The 20,336-nt window shown below is 46.6% G+C and overlaps 1 protein-coding gene across 1 annotated transcript in view; it reads right to left on the reverse strand.

The window, feature by feature from the left end:
- Positions 1 to 20,336, reverse strand: part of abce1 (ATP-binding cassette, sub-family E (OABP), member 1) — a 113,228-nt gene that overhangs the window by 54,696 nt on the left and 38,196 nt on the right. Inside the window, exons 5-6 of the mRNA XM_072496130.1 lie at positions 13,619 to 13,736; positions 8,783 to 8,920 (exon numbers count right to left, since the gene is read on the reverse strand). Coding sequence (XP_072352231.1) covers positions 8,783 to 8,920; positions 13,619 to 13,736 — 256 coding nt within the window. The remainder of the gene's footprint in view (positions 1 to 8,782; positions 8,921 to 13,618; positions 13,737 to 20,336) is intronic.

Raw genomic sequence — 20,336 nt, forward strand, 5'->3', positions numbered from 1 at the left:
CTGCCAGAACTGCCCCAGAGTCCAGCGAATTTTGGTAAATTACCACAAGCATATTTGCTATTTCCCTCACCATCTCTTTTAGTACCCTGGGTTCAATTCATCAGGGCCAGGAGATTTGTTTACCTTTAGCACCATTAGCTTGCTCAACACTACCTTCTTAGTGATAATGATCAGCTGCCATAGCCTACTTACCATCAATTATTGCTATGTTATTTGTGTCTTCCACTGTGAAGATCGACACAAAATACCTCTTCAATGCCTTGGCCATTTCCTCATTTCCCATTATTAAATTCCCCTTCTCATCCACTAAAGGGCCAATGTCATTGTTTGTAAGGGAGAAAAATTGTGTTAAAAAACTTTAATAAATATATTTTTTAATAAACTAAAGGGCCAATGTTTACATTAGCCACTCTTTTCATTTTATATATTTGGAGAAACGTTTGCTGTCTGTTTTTATATTCTGAGCTAGTTTACTCTCATAATCTAGTTTACTTTTCTTTTTAGCTTTTTTCATGGCTTTCTGTTGACCGTTAAAGATTTCCCAAACCTCTAATTTCCTGCCACTTTATATGCATTTTCTTTCAATTTGATACCCTCCTTTATTTCCTTAGAAATCCATGGCTGATTATCTCTTTTCCTACATTCCTTCCTTTTCACTGGTACATACTTTTGCTGAACGCTGTGAAAAATCGCTTATGTCCTTCTAAACTCCAGCGAGTATAAGCCCAAACTGTTCAATCTCGCCTCGTACATCAACCCTTTCATTCCCAGTATCAATCTCGTGAACCTCCTCTGAACTGTCTCCAATGCCACCACATCCTTTCTCAAATAAGTAGACCAAAACTGGACACAATAGTCCAGATGTGGTCTCACAAATACCCTATACAATTGCAACAACACCTCTCTACTTTTATATTCGGGAATTAGCCCTTTAGATTGGGTTGTGAAATGGATGTGAAATGTTAATTCTGTTTCTCTGTCCACAGATGTTGCCAGATGTGCTGAGTTTTTTCAGCACTTCTCCACCATTGGCAATATTTTGTTTAAATACTTGTACTTTAGATCAGAGAACTACAAGTCACGCAGCTATTTCAGAAAATTCAAAAAGGGAAACATTATAGACCTGTTAGCCTAACATTTGTTGGGAAATTGCTAGAGTCAACAATTAAGGATAGACCTACATCCCTGTTTCAAGTTCCCTCATGCTGCACCATTTTGTTGAAGAGTCAGATATATATTAGGGTCACTTAATATGTGTTCACTTAGTGTTGCTTTAGCGTCATTTTATGCCGGGACTGATGGAGCGTGCATGACCCAATCAGTGCCATCATGGAACAGCCTCAGTTGCTAGCCAAGGCCCTTTCCCTCACTGACTCTCTCCCACTGCCTGGTTCTCCCACACCACTACCCTGCTCGACTCCTCCACTCTCAGATCCTGTCGCTTCACTTTCTTCCTCCGTCTCGACACCCTCCTCTTAAGGCCTTGCTGTGAGTGATCATTTGGGAGAGGAAGCAGTGAATGGGAGAGTCAGGTAGACAAGCAGTGAGTGGCAGCCAGCCAGCCTGCAAGAGAGAGTCAGCCTTAGGAAGAGTCAATGGAAAGAGTTGGCATATTTTTTTTATATTCTTAAATCATATTTTGAATGCTGATTTTATTTATACGAATATAGGAATGCCCAGTATTTCATATTTAAGTATTTCATATTATGTTTTAATTTATTTTTTCCTGACGAGAAAGGTCTGACAACTTTTACATCGCTTCTAATGAGAAAATCTGATTTTCTTAAACTTGTTTCACTTAAGGTTGCACTTTTCAGAAACGTAACTACAACTTTAAGTGAGAATTCACAATATTTTGAAAATATTCAGCTGATGAGAGCCAGCGTGGTTTTGCAACGGCCAAATTATGGCCAAAGAACCTGACTGAATTGCCTGTAAAGGTGACTACGCGACACAGTGGAATGTCTATGGATGTTGGACTTCCAGAACTATTTGATGGATAATAAGAGACTGTTAGCCAACAGTGAAGTTCATTAATGAATAACAGGTGACAGAAAGTAGGGATAAAGAGCAGATTCTGAAACTAGCAGATGTGACTGATGTCATAGAAACCTTACAGTGATGAACGAGGTCATTCACCCCACCGAGACTACACTGACCCTCTGAAAGAGCATCCTACCTAGGCCCACTCCCTCGCCCTATCCCCATCACCTCACCTAATCGATCGACACTAAGGGGCAATTAAGCATGGCCAATCCACCTAACCAGCATATCTCTGGACTGTGGGAGGAAACCCTGAGGAAACCCACGCAGACATGGGGAGAACGTGCAAAATTACACACAGTCACCCTGGGTCAGAATCGAAACCGGATCCCTGGCGCTGTGAGGCAGCAGTATGAACCACTGTGTCACCCTGCAAGGATCGGTGTTGAGACCTATCCATTGTATTTATTAATGACTTAGCTGACAAAATAGGAATCCGCACATCCAAATTTGCCATTGACACAAAATAGGTGGCATTGTAAGCAGCGTAGAAAGAAGCTTAAAAACAGAAAGATGTTGACACATTAAGTTAGGCATTGTCAAACTCGGGGGCGGGTGTCGGGGGGGTCGCGGCACTCCCGATCGTGCAAATCTGCGCGCAACAGCCGGCTGTTAATAACGCCGGCTGCAAGCGCCTTCAAAATGGCCGTGAACATGTAGAAAGAAAATGCAGCTGCACTGCGTATGCGTGCCCGATCATGGGCGCGCATGCGCAGTGCGGCCGCTTTCTTTTTAAACAGTCGCAGCTTTTTGTTTTACAAGTTCCAGGGTGTTTTATTCATTTATTTTATTCATTTAATTTTTTTTTTACAAGTTCGGGGGGGGGTTTTATTTGATACAATTTTACAGGGAAAAAATGCAGAACTTTGGACAGATGGAGACTCCATACTTTCCGACACCGGAAGGCTTCACCTTCATCCAACAGGTTCCATTGGAGGAGCATGTACGAGTGTCAAAGGAACCCAAAACTATTTCCTCCATTTTTGTCAGCAGCAAACAAGATAAGAGAAAATGGTGCGACGCGGGTCGGCCGGCGTGGGTCGCGAGGGCCGGCCGGCGTGGGTCGCGAGGGCCGGCCGGCGTGGGTCGCGAGGGCCGGCCGGCGTGGGTCGCGAGGGCCGGCCGGCGTGGGTCGCGAGGGCCGGCCGGCGTGGGTCGCGAGGGCCGGCCGGCGTGGGTCGCGAGGGCCGGCCGGCGTGGGTCGCGAGGGCCGGCCGGCGTGGGTCGCGAGGGCCGGCCGGCGTGGGTCGCGAGGGCCGGCCGGCGTGGGTCGCGAGGGCCGGCCGGCGTGGGTCGCGAGGGCCGGCCGGCGTGGGTCGCGAGGGCCGGCCGGCGTGGGTCGCGAGGGCCGGCCGGCGTGGGTCGCGAGGGCCGGCCGGCGTGGGTCGCGAGGGCCGGCCGGCGTGGGTCGCGAAAGCCGGCCGGCGTGGGTCGCGAAGGACGGCCGGCGTGGGTCGCGAAGGACGGCCGGCGTGGGTCGCGAAGGACGGCCGGCGTGGGTCGCGAGGGCCGGCCGGCGTGGGTCACGAAGGACGGCCGGCGTGGGTCACGAAGGACGGCCGGCGTGGGTCACGAAGGACGGCCGGCGTGGGTCGCAAAGGTCGGCCGGCGTGGGTCGCAAAGGTCGGCCGGCGTGGGTCGCGAAGGTCGGCCGGCGTGGGTCGCGAAGGTCGGCCGGCGTGGGTCGCGAAGGTCGGCCGGCGTGGGTCGCGAAGGTCGGCCGGCGTGGGTCGCGAAGGTCGGCCGGCGTGGGTCGCGAAGGGGTGAACCAGTGGATGTTGTGTATCTGGACTTTCAAAACACTTTTGACAAGACCCCACAGAAGAGATTAATGAGTGAAACCAAAGCTCATGGTATTGGGGGTAATATATTGGCGTGGTTAGAGAACTGGTTGGCAGACAGGAAGCAGAGAGTGGGAATAAACGGGTACGATGTGGGCATCACAGGGACGTGGCTGCAAGGGAATCAGGGCTGGGATCTAAATACCCAAGGATATGTATCCTATCGAAAGGACAGGCAGATGGGCAAAGAAGGCGGGGTTGCATTGTCAGTAAGGAATGAAGTTAAATCGATAGCAAGGAGCGATATAGGATCAGAAGGCATAGAATCTCTGTGGGTAGAGTTGAGGAATAGCAAAGGTAAAAAGACCCTGATGGGAGTTATGTACAGGCCCCCTAGCAGTAGTCAGGATTTGGGGCAGAAAATAAATCCGGAGATAGAAAAGGCATGAAAAAAAGGCAATATTACAATAATCATGGGGGACTTCAATATGCAGGTGGACTGGGAAAATTAGGTTGGTAGTGGATCCCAAGAAAAGGAATTTGTGGAATGTCTAAGAGATGGCTTTTTGGAGCAGCTTGTGACAGCCTACTAGGGAACAGGCAATTCTGGATTTGGTGATGTGTAATGAGGCAGACATGATTAGGGAACTTCAGGTGAAGGAACCCTTAGGGAGCAGTGACCACAATATGATAGAATTTACCCTGCAGTTTGAGAGGGAGAAGCTGCAATCAGATGTAACGGTATTACAACTAAATAAGGGTAACTACACAGACATGACGGAGGAGCGGGCCAGAGTTGATTGGAAAAGGAGCCTAGCAGGGAAGACAGTGGAACAGCAATGGCACGATTTTTGGGGGGTTATTCGGGAGGCACAACAGAAATTCATCCCAAGGAGGAGGAAACATGGTAAGGAAAGGACAAGGTATCCATGGCTGACGAGGGAAGTCAAGGACAGCATAAAAGCTAAAGAAAAAGCATACAAAGTGGTGAGAATTAGTGGGAAGACTTTAAAACCGAGCAGAGGACAACTAAAAAAGCAATAAGGGGGTAGAAGATGAAGTATGAGTGCAAGCTAGCTAGTAATACAAAGGAACATAGGAAGAGTTTTTTTCAATATATAAAAGGTAAGAGAAGCAAAAATAGACATTGGACCGCTGGGAAATGTGGCTGGAGAAGTAATAATAGGAAACAAAGAAATGGCAGAGGAACTGAATAGTTACTTTACATCAGTCTTCACAGTGGAAGACACCAGTGGGATGCCAGAGCTCCAGGAGAATCAGAAAGGCGAGTGCAGTGACCATCATTAAGGAGAAGGTTCTGGGTAAACTGAAAGGTCTGAAGGTAGATAAATCACCTGGACTGGATGGACTACACCCCAAGGTTCTAAAAGAGATAGCTGAGGAGATTGTGGAGGCATTGGTGATGATCTTTCAGGAATCACTGGAGGCAGGAAGGGTCCCAGAGGACTGGAAAGTGGCTAATGTAACACCGCTGTTTAAGAAGGGAGGGAGGCAGAAGACGGGAAATTAAAGGCCGGTTAGCCTGACTTCGGTCATTGGTAAGATTTTGGAGTCCATTATTAAAGATGAGATTGCAGAGTACTTGGAAGTGCGTGATAAAATAGGACTAAGTCAGCACGGCTTCGTCAAGGGGAGGTTATGTCTGACAAATCTGTTAAGAGTTCTCTGAGGAATTAACAAGGAAGTTATACAAAGTAGAACCAGTGGACGTGATTTATTTAGATTTCCAGAATGCCTTTGACAAGGTGCCGCATAGGAGACTGTTAAATAAGTTAAGAGCCCATGGTGTTAAGGGTAAGATCCTGGCATGGATAGAGGCTTGGCTGACTGGCAGAGGCAGAGAGTGGGGATAAAGGGGCCTTTTTCAGGATGGCAGCCGGTGACTAGTGGTGTACCTCAGGGGTCGGTGCTGGGACCACAACTTTCACAATATACATTAATGATCTGGAGGAAGGAACTGAAGGCACTGTTGTTAAGTTTGCAGAAGATACAAAGATCTGTAGAGGAGCAGGTAGTATTGAGGAAGCAGGCGGGCTGCAGAAGGACTCGGACAGGCTAGGAGAGTGGGCAAAGAAGTGGGAGATGGAGTACAATGTGGAAAAGTGTGAGGTTATGCACTTTGGAAGAAGAAATGGAGGCATTGACTATTTTCTAAATGGGAAGATGCTTAGGAAATCAGAAGCACAAAGGGACTTGGGAGTCCTTGTTCACGGTTCTCTCAAGGTTAACGTGCAGGTTCAGTCGGCAGTTAGGAAGACAAATGCAATGTTAGCATTCATGTCAAGAAGGCTAGAATACAAGACCAGGGATGTACTTCTGAGGCTATATAAGGCTTTGGTCAGACACCATTTGGAGTATTGTGAGCAGTTTTGGGCCCCGTATCTAAGGAAGGATGTGCTGGCCTTGGAAAGGGTCCAGAGGAGGTTCACAAGAATGATCCCTGGAATGAAGAGCTTGTCGTATGAGGAACGTTTGAGGACTCTGGGTCTGTACACGTTGGAGTTTAGAAGGATGAAGGGGGATCTTATTGAAACTTACAGGATACTGCGTGGCATGGATAGAGTGGACGTGGAGAGGATGTTTCCACTTGTCGGAAAAACTAGAAGCAGAGGACACAATCTCAGACTAAAGGTACGATCCTTTAAAACAGAGATGAGGGGGAATTTCTTCAGTCAGAGGGTGGTGAATCTGTGGAACTCTTTGCCGCAGAAGGCTGTGGAGGCCAAATCACTGAGTGCTTTTAAGACAAAGATAGATAGGGTCTTCATTAATAAGGGCTCAGGGGTTATGGGGAGAAGGCAGGAGAATGGGAATGAGCAAAATATCAGCCATGATTGAATGGCGGAGCAGACTCGATGGGCCGAGTGGCCAAACTCTGCTCCTACCCGATGGGCCGAATGGCCTCCTTCTGCACTGTAAATTCTATGATAATCTATGTCTTATATGTGATTTTCAGAGTGGCAGGCAGTGACTCGTGGGGTACCACAGGGTTCAGTGCTCGGACCCCAGCTGTTCACAATATACATTAATGATTTGCATTCAATATTTCCAAATTTGCAGACGACACTAAGCTGGGTGCCAGTGTGTGCTGTCAGGAGGATGCAAAGAGGCTGCAGGGTGACTTGGCAGGCAGGAGTGGACAAATACTTGGCAAATGCAATATAATGTGGGTAAATGTGAGGTTATCCACTTTGGTGGCAAAAACAGGAAGGCAGGTTATTATCTGAATGACGGCAGTTTCGGAAAAGGGGAAGTGTAACAAGACCTGGGCGTCATGGTGGAACAGTCGCTGATGGTTGGCATGCAGGTACAGCAGGCGGTGAGGAAAGCTAATGGCATGCTGGCCTTCATAGCGAGAGGATTTGAGTATAGGAGTAGGGATGTCTTGCTGCAGTTATAGAGGACCTTGGTGAGGCCACACCTTGCGTATTATGTGCAGTTTTGATCTCCTAGTTTGAGGAAGGACATTCTTGCTATTGAGGGTGTCCAGCGAAGGTTCACAAGACTAATTCCCGGGATAGCAGGAAGGACATATGAAGAAAGACTGGATCGACTGGGCTTGTACTCACTGGAGTTTAGAAGAACGAGAGGGGATCTAATAAAAATATATTAAATCCTGATGGGACTGGACAGGTTAGATGCAGGAAGAATATTCCTGATGTTGGGGACGTCCAGAGCTAGGGGCACAACCTAAGAATAAGGGGTAAGCCATTCAAGACTGAGATAAGGAAGAATTTCTGCTCTCGGAAAGTTGTGAACTTGTGGAATTCTGTACCACAGAAAGCTGTTGGGACCAGTTTGTTGGATATATTCAAGAGGGAGCTGGCTAAAATGATCAAGGGGTATGGAGAGAAAGCGGGAGTGGGATACTGAATTTGCATGATCAGCCATGAACATATTGAATGGTGGTGCAGGCTTGAAGGGCCGAATGGCCTACTCCTGTGCCTATTTTCTATGTTCCAAGACCTGAGTCCATCTGAATGCCATGAAATGCCATCACAAAGTCTTCTGTGACTAATAGATACCATCAGACGTAGAATGTATGATTGATCACTCGGACAAAGTCATTACAAATACCCTGTATTTGCATTTTCAGTTTGACTAGACCACTTATTTCATATTAGTGGTGCTCACCTCTGCAAAGGGCACTTACAGCAGATTTGTCCTGGTGGCACGGTGTTCATGTTCAGCACTCCCCTATTAGCCCAGATTCAAAATACAATCAATATCATTCCATACTCAGTTGGCAGGAACCATAATTTATTATTGTGATAAAGTAGCATACATTTTACATAAGAATGGCTAAATAAACATAAGAACATAAGAAATATGAGGAGACAACAAGCCTGCTTGGCCATTCAATATGATCATGGCTGATCTTGGGCTTCACCTCCACTTTCCCACCCACTCCCTACATCCCTTAATTGCCTGGAAGAGATAAATAAAGATACAAAGCTAATCATAATTGATAGATCGACAATGCATCCTTGAATTCACTAATGACAATTTGGCATTATTTGCTGGAATAGCCATCTCTATTTCATTTAATTTAATTTAATTCTCGTACCAGTGTACTTTATGCTCAGGTAAGTAAATTACGCAGATGTTTGCACTAAAAGCTGTAAGACCTCCAAAATAAATCCATGCTCTTCAGGAGCAGGAGGATATGTTACAAATTGTGTTTTGTTACATGTGGCTTTGAGGACATTTTGCACCTTTCAATAAAAATAAAAAACTTGAAATGGCAAATTTGAGCACACAGAGGGTTTCCTTACTAAGGATCACTAGTGCACAAGGCCAGAATGATTTTTGGGAGCAGCTCCAAGCGTGCACAGTGCAGAAGTTGTGAAATAGCCATATTTGTTGAGCGGTCTAAAAGATCACTTACAACTTATGGCAAGTTAAATGCATCAAATTTGTTGGATTTTAAAAATTACCTTTACAGCCTTTGGGATCTGGTCCACGTACTGGGGCTTGATGATGGCCTTCAGATCATCTTCTAGGATCTTTGTGAAATAGTTCTGCAGCTCAGAACCTCTGAAATAGGTCAAAATCTCTTGCCAGTCGGGAGGATCCTGTTAGAAGAACCAAAAGTTTACTATCATGAACATTCTAGAGTGAGATTGCCCATGTGCTTTTGGAGGGTGGAAAAAACTATTTTATATTGAGGGGATCCCTTTAAAAACTAGGTGTCTCTGAAGGATGATTTCTTATAAAAAGCAACTTGCTCCACACACCGATAACTTAACCAAGCTGCCCAGGAGATAAAACAATAGTACAGCAAAGAAGTATATACAAGGAGTATATTTCACAGGGAAGTAGATTCATGCGTGTGGTTCTGTTTGCCAACCAATTTTAGTTTTAGAACAATTTGACAGGGGATATTTCTTTCAAACAGAATTCAGTTGAATTTCTGTATGCTGGCTAAAAGGGTTTAAAACTCTTGATAGTTAAAGACTCTACTAACAGTGAGTTTGACTTCTGGGATAGCCAAGCTGGGAAAAAGAGAAAGAGATTAGAGAAAAGGACGGCAGGCGAGAAAGACAGCGAGTGTTAAAGAGTGAGTAAGAGTGCGAAAAAGAACGGTTGGATAAGACGTGAAGGAACAACCTTACCAAAAGTAAGTCGAAAACTAAAGTAATCTCAACCCTTATATGAATCTTTGAAACAATACTCAACACAAATTTCAGATAAGATTCACTCTTAAGTTTTTTGAGGTTGAGTCAAATGGGTGTATAAAGAAATTTGAATTCCGAAGTTTGATTCAGAGTTTGTGCTTTTTTAATATCCTTAACATAGTCTATTTAAGATGTAGTTATTTGTATTCATGTTTTTTTTGTGTAGCAGAATCTTTTGTTTTAAACAATGAACCTAGTAGCTTCTTTCATTTTTAGTTAATACCTGGGGCAGAATTCTCCATCCAGCGATGCCAGAAGCGCGAAACGGGATTGGGCAGATTTGCGCACGAGCTGGAAATTGTAGCCAGCGTCGGTCGCCAGAAGGAATGCAGTGCTCCGGTGCTTCAACAGTGGCGCAATGCGTTCTACTCCGCAACCCCACATTGTACAGTAAACAGCACTGGCAAATAATTAATGGGCCCGACCCGGTATTCTCCAGGGATCTCACGATGCTCCGTCGCTGCCAGGAGGAATTACCAAAGATAAGTTTTACTTGTGGTTTTAAGAAATCGGGAAACAGCCGCTGTGGCAGCCAAGGAAGAGAGAGGATATCGGACATGTTCCCAGAGGCGCGACCGTGGGCTGCCGCTGGAGGGGAGAGTGTGTGTGTGTGTGTGTGTGTGAGAGACCAGGAGATGGGCTGTAGTGTCAGGGTGACTCCCGGGACTGGGCCGGTATCCAGGCACGGACCATCATTGCTACGGCCTGCAAGGCCATCATTTTGTTGCGCACCTCACTGAGGCCCGTGGTTACGCAGAGTGATACCAGCTGTTTGTGTGCACTCCCCACTCACATCCAGACGGCACATGCCACGGGGCAACACACACCCCTCCCAAGGACAATACCCACGGTGACCCCTACAGCAGGGCGCTGGACAGGGGACACAGAGTTCAGCACTGGGTAGTGCCAGCCACCAGTGTCCCGGGGCCAGAGGCCCCCACGGTGCCAGGCACCGACGTGACCAGGGATGCGGTGCAGAGGACAGAGTGCTTGAGGGACCGGCTAGGGGTATGTGGGGATGGGAAAGGAGGGGGTTGGGGGGCGCGGAGAAATGCAGTGCAGTGTAGACCGGTGGATCTGGTTGGTTACGGGGATACGCACCAGGGTAACATGTCTGCCTTTCACCCCCTGCAGACAATGGACTTCAGAATCCAAACAGGAATGGTGGCCTTCATCCTCACCGCCTGAGTCTTGGGGTATGCATTGAGGCTGTACGAGCAGGAGCTGCTTGGGGAGGAACCTGTAGCAGCAGAACCTGCCCAAAGGAACAGGAGGCACCCGGTAAGGATGGAGAGCTTGTCGCCCAACAGGCCAAGGTAGAATGGGAAGGAGGCACTGCATTAGGCCTAGTGTGTACTGGTAGTGCCATCATTTGAGGATCTGCTGGACCAGGTATGCCACCGAAGACTTGGGCTGAGCAGGTGAACAGTGCAACATATCTGTCAGATCTCGGCACACCTGGAACTGCGGGGGTGTGAGGAAGGACACCCACTCCCGGTGGCCGTCAAGGTGACCGTCACCCTGACCTTTTATGCCACGTGGTCCTTCCAGGCGCTGAGTGGGGACCGGTCTGGAATCTCTCAGTGCTTGTGCACAGGTGCATCCACGCCTTAACGGAGGCCCAGTATGCCCGTTCGGCACAATATATCAAATTCAACATGGACCGAGCCCACCAGGATGCCCAGGCAGCAGGATTCGCCGCCATCGCAGGGATGCCCAAATCTAGGGGGTGATCGACGGGATGCATGTCCCCCTACAAGTACCGGCTCATGACGGGCCGGCCTTCACAAGCTGAAAGGGGTTCCACTAGATGAACGTGCAGCTGGTTTGTGACCTGGTGCGACCACGAGCTGCACATCATGCACGTCTGCATAGGGCAGTGTGCACGACGCCTTCATCCTGGCATATTTGACAGTTCCTAACACCTTCGAGGCGTACCCCCAGTTGAGGGGTTGGCTCCAGGGCGACAGGGGTTATCCGCTGCGGCGGATAGGGGTTATCAGCTGCGGCCATGGCTGATGACGCCTATCCGGAGGCCACAGACTAGACGCGGAGACCTGCTAAAACGATGCCCGTGTCGCAATGAAGGGCGGGATCAAGTGGTGTTTTGGCATCCTGAAGATGCGGTTCAGGTGCCCGGACCACTCTGAAAGGTTCCTCCAGTATAGCGCTGGGAGTTTCCCAAATCGTGGCGGCCTGTTGCATCCTCCACAACATTGTGTAGCAGAGAAGTGACGTGTTGGAGGAGGGAGATGAACAGCAGGCTTCATCTGACGAGGAGGATGTGGAGGAGGACCAGAAGGGTAGGGCATGTGGTCCAGGCAGTCACAAAAGGCCGCACAACGTGTGCGCCCGTATTCTAATTGCCTCCAGATTCACTGACTAGGGGGACTGGCCAAAGGCACAGACATCACATCCGAAGCAAATCCCCCCCCCCCCCCCCCCCATGACCACCCGTCCTCTTCTCCCCCCCCCCCCAGTCCCTTCAAACCCCACCGTGATTGCCCCTCATGTAGTCCCTGGCTCTGTGTCTGCATCTCAATTATTGATGAGACCGCTATTTCCAGACGTCTGGGACCTGTCTGGATAGCAGCTAGTACCTGGGGTCATGCCGCCCTCCAACCGTCTGTGGCCTCAAGAGGTTCCTACTTCCACCTGACGTACATGTATAGCGCCTACGAGATAGTGCCCCAGGTGCCTATTCACTAAAGTGCACAACCGAGGTAAGTATCGGAGACAGCGGTGACGGGAAGTCAGTATCATCCCCGGACTGGTGCTCCAGGGTATCTCGGGCTGGCATTTGGGGCTCTCATTGCTATCCGTTGCTGGAATCTGCTTGGGGTTGGGGAACTCCAGAAGGGCCCAACTCGTTGCCAGGTGATCCTGCAAGACACAATATTGATGGGGTGGTGGTGAGGTGGCATGGGGGTCCTGCCACGGGAAACCACAACGCAGTTTCACTTTGTTGCCCGATGCCGATCTCCGCCTCGTCGACTGCCCTCCCTGCCCACCGACTAGGTTGATTGGCTGTTGCTCTGCGGCGGTGAGGGGCCACAAGTCCGGGGGCCCCCCTCCGGTATTCTCTGTCTCTGGTTATGGACCACGTTCTCGGGAGGGGGAAGAGAGAGAGAGAGAGAGAGAGAGAGAGAGACGAGACACAGAAAGCGCAGTGTTAAGACTGTCGCGGGCAGCACAGGAGATGGGCAGCTAGCCTTCTTGGCCAGGGCACCCAGCGAATTGGATACCGTTTTTCATTGGAATCAATCGTGTTTGACGTAGCGCCACTACCAGCTCATTAATGGATCAGGAATTTCTCTGGGACCAGCGCCAATTTAATTGTCATAGAAGTCCACCAATTCACTCCTGACGTCACCACTTAGAACCCTGGAGAACAGAGAACCCTGCCCCTGGTTTTTGAGTTACCAAAAAAATCATTACTGGTCTCTATCGAGATCATAACAACTGCATCAAACATATTAATCATGAAATAAGTTTCCATTATTATTTGGATTTGCCATATTCATGGAAAATATTGACAAATTATCAAGTGTTGATTTATTCCAGTTTATCCATAAGGACTAGAGAACAAAAATGTAAGTCTGATAATACTGTCGTACTTACACTATTTGAGGTATGCAGCTCTACAAACATCATTACCTTTCAAATATCACATTATGTAGTTATGTATTTTTGCTCGGTGCAATTAGGTTTAATAATTATCCAGAAATACTATTGAAACTGCTGCAATGCACTTTCTAATTACAACAATTTAAGCTTTAGACGATACTACAGATCAACATGTTGAAATATTTTATGTTCAGATCATGCAAACAACTGGCAAAACTACTCGACAGATTATTAATAATAATAATAATAATAATAATTGTTTATTGCCACAAATAGGCTTCAATGAAGTTACTGTGAAAAGCCCCTAGTCGCCACATTCTGGGGCCTGTTCGGGGAGGCCAGTCCGGGAAAGGCCGGATTATGAAAAGCTGCAACTTTTTGACTACAAATTTTCAGCAAACAAATACCAATCATTGAATGGCAATTTTCAAAACATATTTGACATACTAACGGCAAGAGAAAACTCACATCATATTTCCCCAAGTTAGGTTTTTGCTTTCCTGCTAGGATCTTCAGAGCCGTAGATTTTCCAATACCATTAGTTCCCACCAAACCCAAAACTTCACCAGGTCGAGGAATAGGCAACCTAAAATTCAGAAGAGTTATTAAAATTTACTCAACTTTGAAAATACTGTGAACTGTTGTACACAGGGCACACCTTCATGTTTACAAAGCTAAATGTCATAAAATGCCTTGCAGGTTTAAATACAGTGGTGGGCTATTGCCCACGTGCAGAGTTGCTGCATTCCACTGGTTCCCATCTGTGTAGCTTTTTTCCTGCCGGTATAACTGAAGTAATACGCACATGAAGCAAGGGTGCGTGAAGTGAGCTATGTGCTGATTGCACACATACCTGTGAGAGCAGTGTGCTCTCTCTGCGTCCAATCAAGTGTAAATATTTCTTCTATCTTTACCTCTTGGAAGGTGATGACACTTTTCATATGTGAATGATTAAACATTTTCTAGAACTTATAAAATATTTGCCGTGTATTAAACATATTCAATCTTATTCATGGGGTCAGTTAGTGAACATGCCTGATTTCAATTTTGCAGCCCACTGAGATGAAGGTAGGGCCACCCATGTGGCCCATTCACTAGCCGAGGTTACCCATCACTGTAAGTATATTTGTGGCCTAAATTCAGGCCAGAGGCAGATGATTCCAGAGGTGCTTCCTGTTATGTATTTATATTGATTTCTGAGGAGCAGCACAGAAGCTGCACTGAGCACTGTTTGATGATCTATCACCGATCTCCAGCATGGGTAACTGCAGAATAAAGAAGCAGCCTTAGTGAACACACCTCATTAATAAAGCTCCTTTAGTTTGCCAGCCTCCATGCCACCGACCATCAATCGTGCGGGCACAACACAGAAACTGTGACAAGGACATCAAACAGTGCTTACTAGCCACCAGCTCAGTGGAAGTTAGTAATGGTCGCCCTGCAAGGTGATTAAAGAGAGATCGCAGTAGCAAATATCAAACTGTGGGTGTTTAAGGAAACAGACTGGAGCACGGATTGTGCCTTGTTTTCAAAGACTAAAGCAAGGTAGCTGCTGAAAACATGCTGCGAAGTATACATATAGGAAACTTCCATTAGGAAGAAAATGGCCCTATGAGATCAAAATGTGGAGCGATGGAGCTCCCATTTAGGGTTCTCAAGTTCCTGAGGAAAACATTTAATCTCCTTGGAAGTTTAGTGCAGCCAGAGAAGCCAGGCACTAAGACATATGAAGAAATCATGGAGATTCTGCAAGTGTGCTTTTTGCTAAAGCCTTGTGGGATTGCAAATACTGTGAGATCGGCGAGGTATTAAATGATACAATTCAGGACAGACTGGTCTGTGAAGTAAGGCAATACAGAAATGGTTGTTAGTGGAGAGTAACCTTACTCTGAAAAAGGCCATGGAACTGGCAGTGAAAGAACGTCAGCAAAGGAGTTAGAGTACTTGGGAAAACAAAATGTCGGCAGAGTAGACACCCAAGTGTTTTGAAACTCAAACGCGTACATGCCACAGATTATCATAGAATTTACAGTGCCGAAGGAGGCCATTCGGCCCATCGAGTCTGCACCGGCTCTTGGAAAGAGCACCCTACCCAAATTCAGCACCTCCACCCTATCCCCATAACCCAGTAACCCCACCCAACACTAAGGGCAATTTTGGACACTAAGGGCAATTTATCATGACCAATCCACCTAACCCGCACATCTTTGGACTGTGGGAGGAAACCGGAGCACCCGGAGGAAACCCACGCACACACGGGGAGGATGTGCAGACTCCGCACAGACAGTGACCCAAGCCGGAATCGAACCTGGGACCCTGGAGCTGTGAAGCAATTGTGCTATCCACAATGCTACAGTGCTGCCCGTGCAAAGACATGGGGCTGGATTCTCCGCCGGCGGATAGCTCCGTTTTGCTGGCAGCCCAGGGGTTTCCCGACGGCGAGGGGCTGCCCCAAAACGGGAAGCCCCATTGACCAGCCGGCATAACGGAGCATCCCGCCGGCGGGGCGAAACAGAAATGTGGGCAGGGCCAAGAATCCAGCACAGGATAGTCAGCTGTGGAATGCTGGTGCAAGGATTTCTTATGCCGAAGCTGTGGACAAAGAAACCACATTGAGCGTGCATGCTGGAAGAAAAAGCTAGCTTCAAGCAAAAATAATATTAAGCAAGGGTAGAACAAAGCTGCATGGAAACAGAACAAAATTAAGTGTTCATGCTGTGCAAAAGGGTACAGATGGGTCGTTCTGCAGTCATAGGTCAAATTGTCAGTGTGTGCTAACCATTACTGGTGCTACAATTTTTGGAGTCATTTGCAGCAAGCAGAATGCAGAGATGGGTACTGTTTTTGACTGCACACACTTACACCATCAGGTAGCAACAATCACGTCTTCATTGCAATGCAGATTGGTTTTCTCGATTACCACTACCAAATAGTTCATCAGCAAGTGGTTCAAGCGAAAGTATCTTCTACTTTGAACAGGTAGACGGTATACCTGTCACGTCAGGATAAATAAAGAAGTATACTCTTTATTTACCATGTTATCATGGGGGATTTTAATCTACATGTTGATTGGTTTAACCAGGTCGGTCAAGGCAGCCTTGAGGAGGAGTTTATAGAATGTATCCGTGATAGTTTCCTCGAACAGTATGTAATGGAACCTACGAGGGAACAAGCGGTCCTAGATCTGGTCCTGTGTAATGAGACAGGATTGATTCAGGATCTCATAGTTAGGGATCCTCTCGGAAGGAGCGATCACAATGTGGTCGAATTTAAAATACAGATGGAGGGTGAGAAGGTAAAATCAAGCACTAGTGTTTTGTGCTTAAACAAAGGAGATTACAATGGGATGAGAGAAGAACTAGCTAAGGTAGACTGGGAGCAAACACTTTATGGTGAAACAGTTGAGGAACAGTGGAGAACCTTCCAAGTGATTTTTCACAGTGCCCAGCAAAGGTTTATACCAACAAAAAGGAAGGACGGTAAAAAGAGGGACAATCGACCGTGGATATCTAAGGAAATAAAGGAGAGTATCAAATTGAAGGAAAAAACATACAAAGTAGCAAAGATCAGTGGGAGACTAGAGGACTGGGAAATCTTTAGGGGGCAACAGAAAGCTACTAAAAAAGCTATAAAGAAGAGTAAGATAGATTATGAGAGTAAACTTGCTCAGAATATAAAAACAGATAGTAAAAGTTTCTACAAATACATAAAACAAAAAAAGAGTGGCTCAGGTAAATATTGGTCCTTTAGAGGATGAGAAGGGAGATTTAATAATGGGAGATGAGGAAATGGCTGAGGAACTGAACAGGTTTTTTGGGTCGGTCTTCACAGTGGAAGACACAAATAACATGCCAGTGACTGATGGAAATGAGGCTATGACAGGTGAGGACCTTGAGAGGATTGATATCACCAAGGAGGTAGTGATGGGCAAGCTAATGGGGCTAAAGGTAGACAAGTCTCCTGGCCCTGATGGAATGCATCCCAGAGTGCTAAAAGAGATGGCTAGGGAAACTGCAAATGCACTAGTGATAATTTACCAAAATTCACTAGACTCTGGGGTGGTCGTGGCGGATTGGAAATTAGCAAACGTGACACCACTGTTTAAAAAAGGAGGTAGGCAGAAAGTGGGTAATTATAGGCCAGTGAGCTTAACTTTGGTAGTAGGGAAGATGCTGGAATCTCTCATCAAGGAAGAAATAGCGAGGCATCTGGATGGAAATTGTCCCATTGGACAGACGCAGCATGGGTTCATAAAGGGCAGGTCGTGCCTAACTAATTTAGTGGAATTTTTTGAGGACATTAACAGTGCGGTAGATAACGGGGAGCCAATGGATGTGGTATATCTGGATTTCCAGAAAGCCTTTGACAAGGAGCCACACAAAAGGTTGTTGCATAAGATAAAGATGCATGGCATTAAGGGGAAAGTAGGAGCATGGATAGAGGATTGGTTAATTAATAGAAAGCAAAGAGTGGGGATTAATGGGTGTTTCTCTGGTTGGCAATCAGTAGCTAGTGGTGTCCCTCAGGGATCAGTGTTGGGCCCACAACTGTTCACAATTTACATAGATGATTTGGAGTTGGGGACCAAGGGCAATGTGTCCAAGTTTGCAGACGACACTAAGATAAGTGGTGAAGCAAAAAGTGCAGAGGATACTGGAAGTCTGCAGAGGGATTTGGACAGGCTAAGTGAATGGGCTAGGGTCTGGCAGATGGAATACAATGTTGACAAATGTGAGGTTCTCCATTTTGGTAAGAATAACGGCAAAAGGGATTATTATTTAAATGATAAAATATTAAAACATGCTGCTGTGCAGAGAGACCTGGGTGTGCTCGTGCATGAGTCGCAGAAAGTTGGTTTTCAGGTGCAACAGGTGATTAAGAAGGCAAATGGAATTTTGTCCTTCATTGCTAGAGGGATGGAGTTTAAGACTAGGGAGGTTATGCTGCAATTGTATAAGGTGTTAGTGAGGCCACACCTGGAGTATTGTGTTCAGTTTTGGTCTCCTTACTTGAGAAAGGACGTACTGGCACTGGAGGGTGTGCAGAGGAGATTCACTAGGTTAATCCCAGAGCTGAAGGGGTTGGATTACGAGGAGAGGTTGAGTAGACTGGGACTGTACTCGTTGGAATTTAGAAGGATGAGGGGGGATCTTATAGAAACATATAAAATTATGAAGGGAATCGATAGGATAGATGCGGGCAGGTTGTTTCCACTGGCGGGTGAAAGCAGAACTAGGGGGCATAGCCTCAAAATAAGGGGAAGTAGATTTAGGACTGAGTTTAGGAGGAACTTCTTCACCCAAAGGGTTGTGAATCTATGGAATTCCTTGCCCAGTGAAGCAGTAGAGGCTCCTTCATTAAATGTTTTTAAGATAAAGATAGATAGTTTTTTGAAGAATAAAGGGATTAAGGGTTATGGTGTTCGGGCCGGAAAGTGGAGCTGAGTCCACAAAAGATCAGCCATGATCTCATTGAATGGCGGAGCAGGCTCGAGGGGCCAGATGGCCTACTCCTGCTCCTAGTTCTTATGTTCTTATACCCAGAGCAGTCAGATACTCTCTGAAGCAATGGAGATGGTGCTAAGAGGCAAAACCTCAGATCCAAAGCCTGACCTGAAACTGTACTCCACTCGAACATTGGAGTTAACTACAGCCAGGGTGTCTTCTTTGGAGGCTCAGAGTAATCATTCCACCACCATTGAGAAGATGAGTGTTGGAACAAATTACATGAGGGCCATTGTGAAAATGAAAGAGATAGCGAGGAGCTATTTAAGGTGGCCTGCACCACGCAGAAATAGAGAAAAAGGCTGGGACACGTTCTTCATGGCCGAAAGGGGGGGAACCTGCCACCATTAGCGCCGCTGCATCCTTGGGAATGACAAGAGGCTTGCAATGGATGCACACCCGAGTACGCAATATTCCCAGTCAAAATTGGTACTCATTCAAAGTGGACAGAAATCACCTTAATGAAGTCAACTTCATCAGAAAAGATGATCGAGAAGTTAGGAGAATTCTTCAGTAGAATTTCCTGAGCAATCGGTGAGTGATAATGGACCACAGTTCATCTAAGAATTTGAAAGTTTCTTGAAAGAGAAAAGTATACAACATATTAGGTCTGCACTGTACCATCCTGCTAGGAACGGACTAGCAGAGCATATTGTGCAAACAATGAAACACACATTAAGGGCATAAAGGGAACAAGGTTCATTGACCAAATGCAAAATCAATTCCTACTTTTGTATAGTAACACTGCTCATTCAAGAACAAAAATTTCTCCAGCATTACTGATGATGAAGCGACAATTTCATTCAGACTTATTGAAACCTCCAAGATGAAAGAAAATGTTCAAAAGAAATAACAAGGTCAGATCGAACGGTGCGAAAAAAAAGGTCTAGTCCTTTCGCCAAGGACTAGTTCTGGCTGGGAACTACTCTACAGAAGAGAAATGGGTTCTTGCCATGATCATCACCTAGATAATAATAATCTTTATTGTCATAAGTAGGCTTACATTAACACTGGAATGAAGTTACTGTGAAAATCCCCCAGTCACCACACCCCGGCACCTGTTCGGGTACACTGAGGGAGAATTCAGAATGTCCAAATTACCTAACAGCACGTCTTTCGGGACACGTGGGAGGAAACCGGAGCACCTGGAGGAAACCCACGCAGACACAGGGAGAACGTGCAGACTCGGCACAGACAGTGACCCAAGCCGGGAATCGAACCTGGGACCCTGGAGCTGTGGGGCAACAGTGTTACCCACTGTGCTACCATGCCTCCCATATGGGACCTGCCTTGTATACCATCCAGATCCGGGGTGATGTCATCTGGAGGAGGCATTTGGATCAACTGTTGGCAGGGAGAACAAATCTGTCGCAGATAGGATCTCCAGTGAATCCGAATTCAACTGTACAATGTTCTGAACTGAACCTTCTTGAAAGACAAACACCACCAGAAACAGTTGAGGAAAACAGCACTTCAATTTCAGACCAAGCACAGAGCTAACCTCTAGTTACAATGTAGACACCAGTCAAAACAACTGATGAGGTTCATACAAAGCCAGAAATGCCAGAGGCTACAACTCGAGCCAAGATGCAAACGTCCGAGATTCACCCACAACCATTTCAAAGAACGACGATCCCCAAACTGTTGGGACTCATTGATTATCGTTGTTTGATTATTGTTCA

The sequence above is a fragment of the Scyliorhinus torazame genome, chromosome 3 (assembly GCF_047496885.1).
Source record: "Scyliorhinus torazame isolate Kashiwa2021f chromosome 3, sScyTor2.1, whole genome shotgun sequence".
Lineage (NCBI taxonomy): Eukaryota > Metazoa > Chordata > Chondrichthyes > Carcharhiniformes > Scyliorhinidae > Scyliorhinus > Scyliorhinus torazame.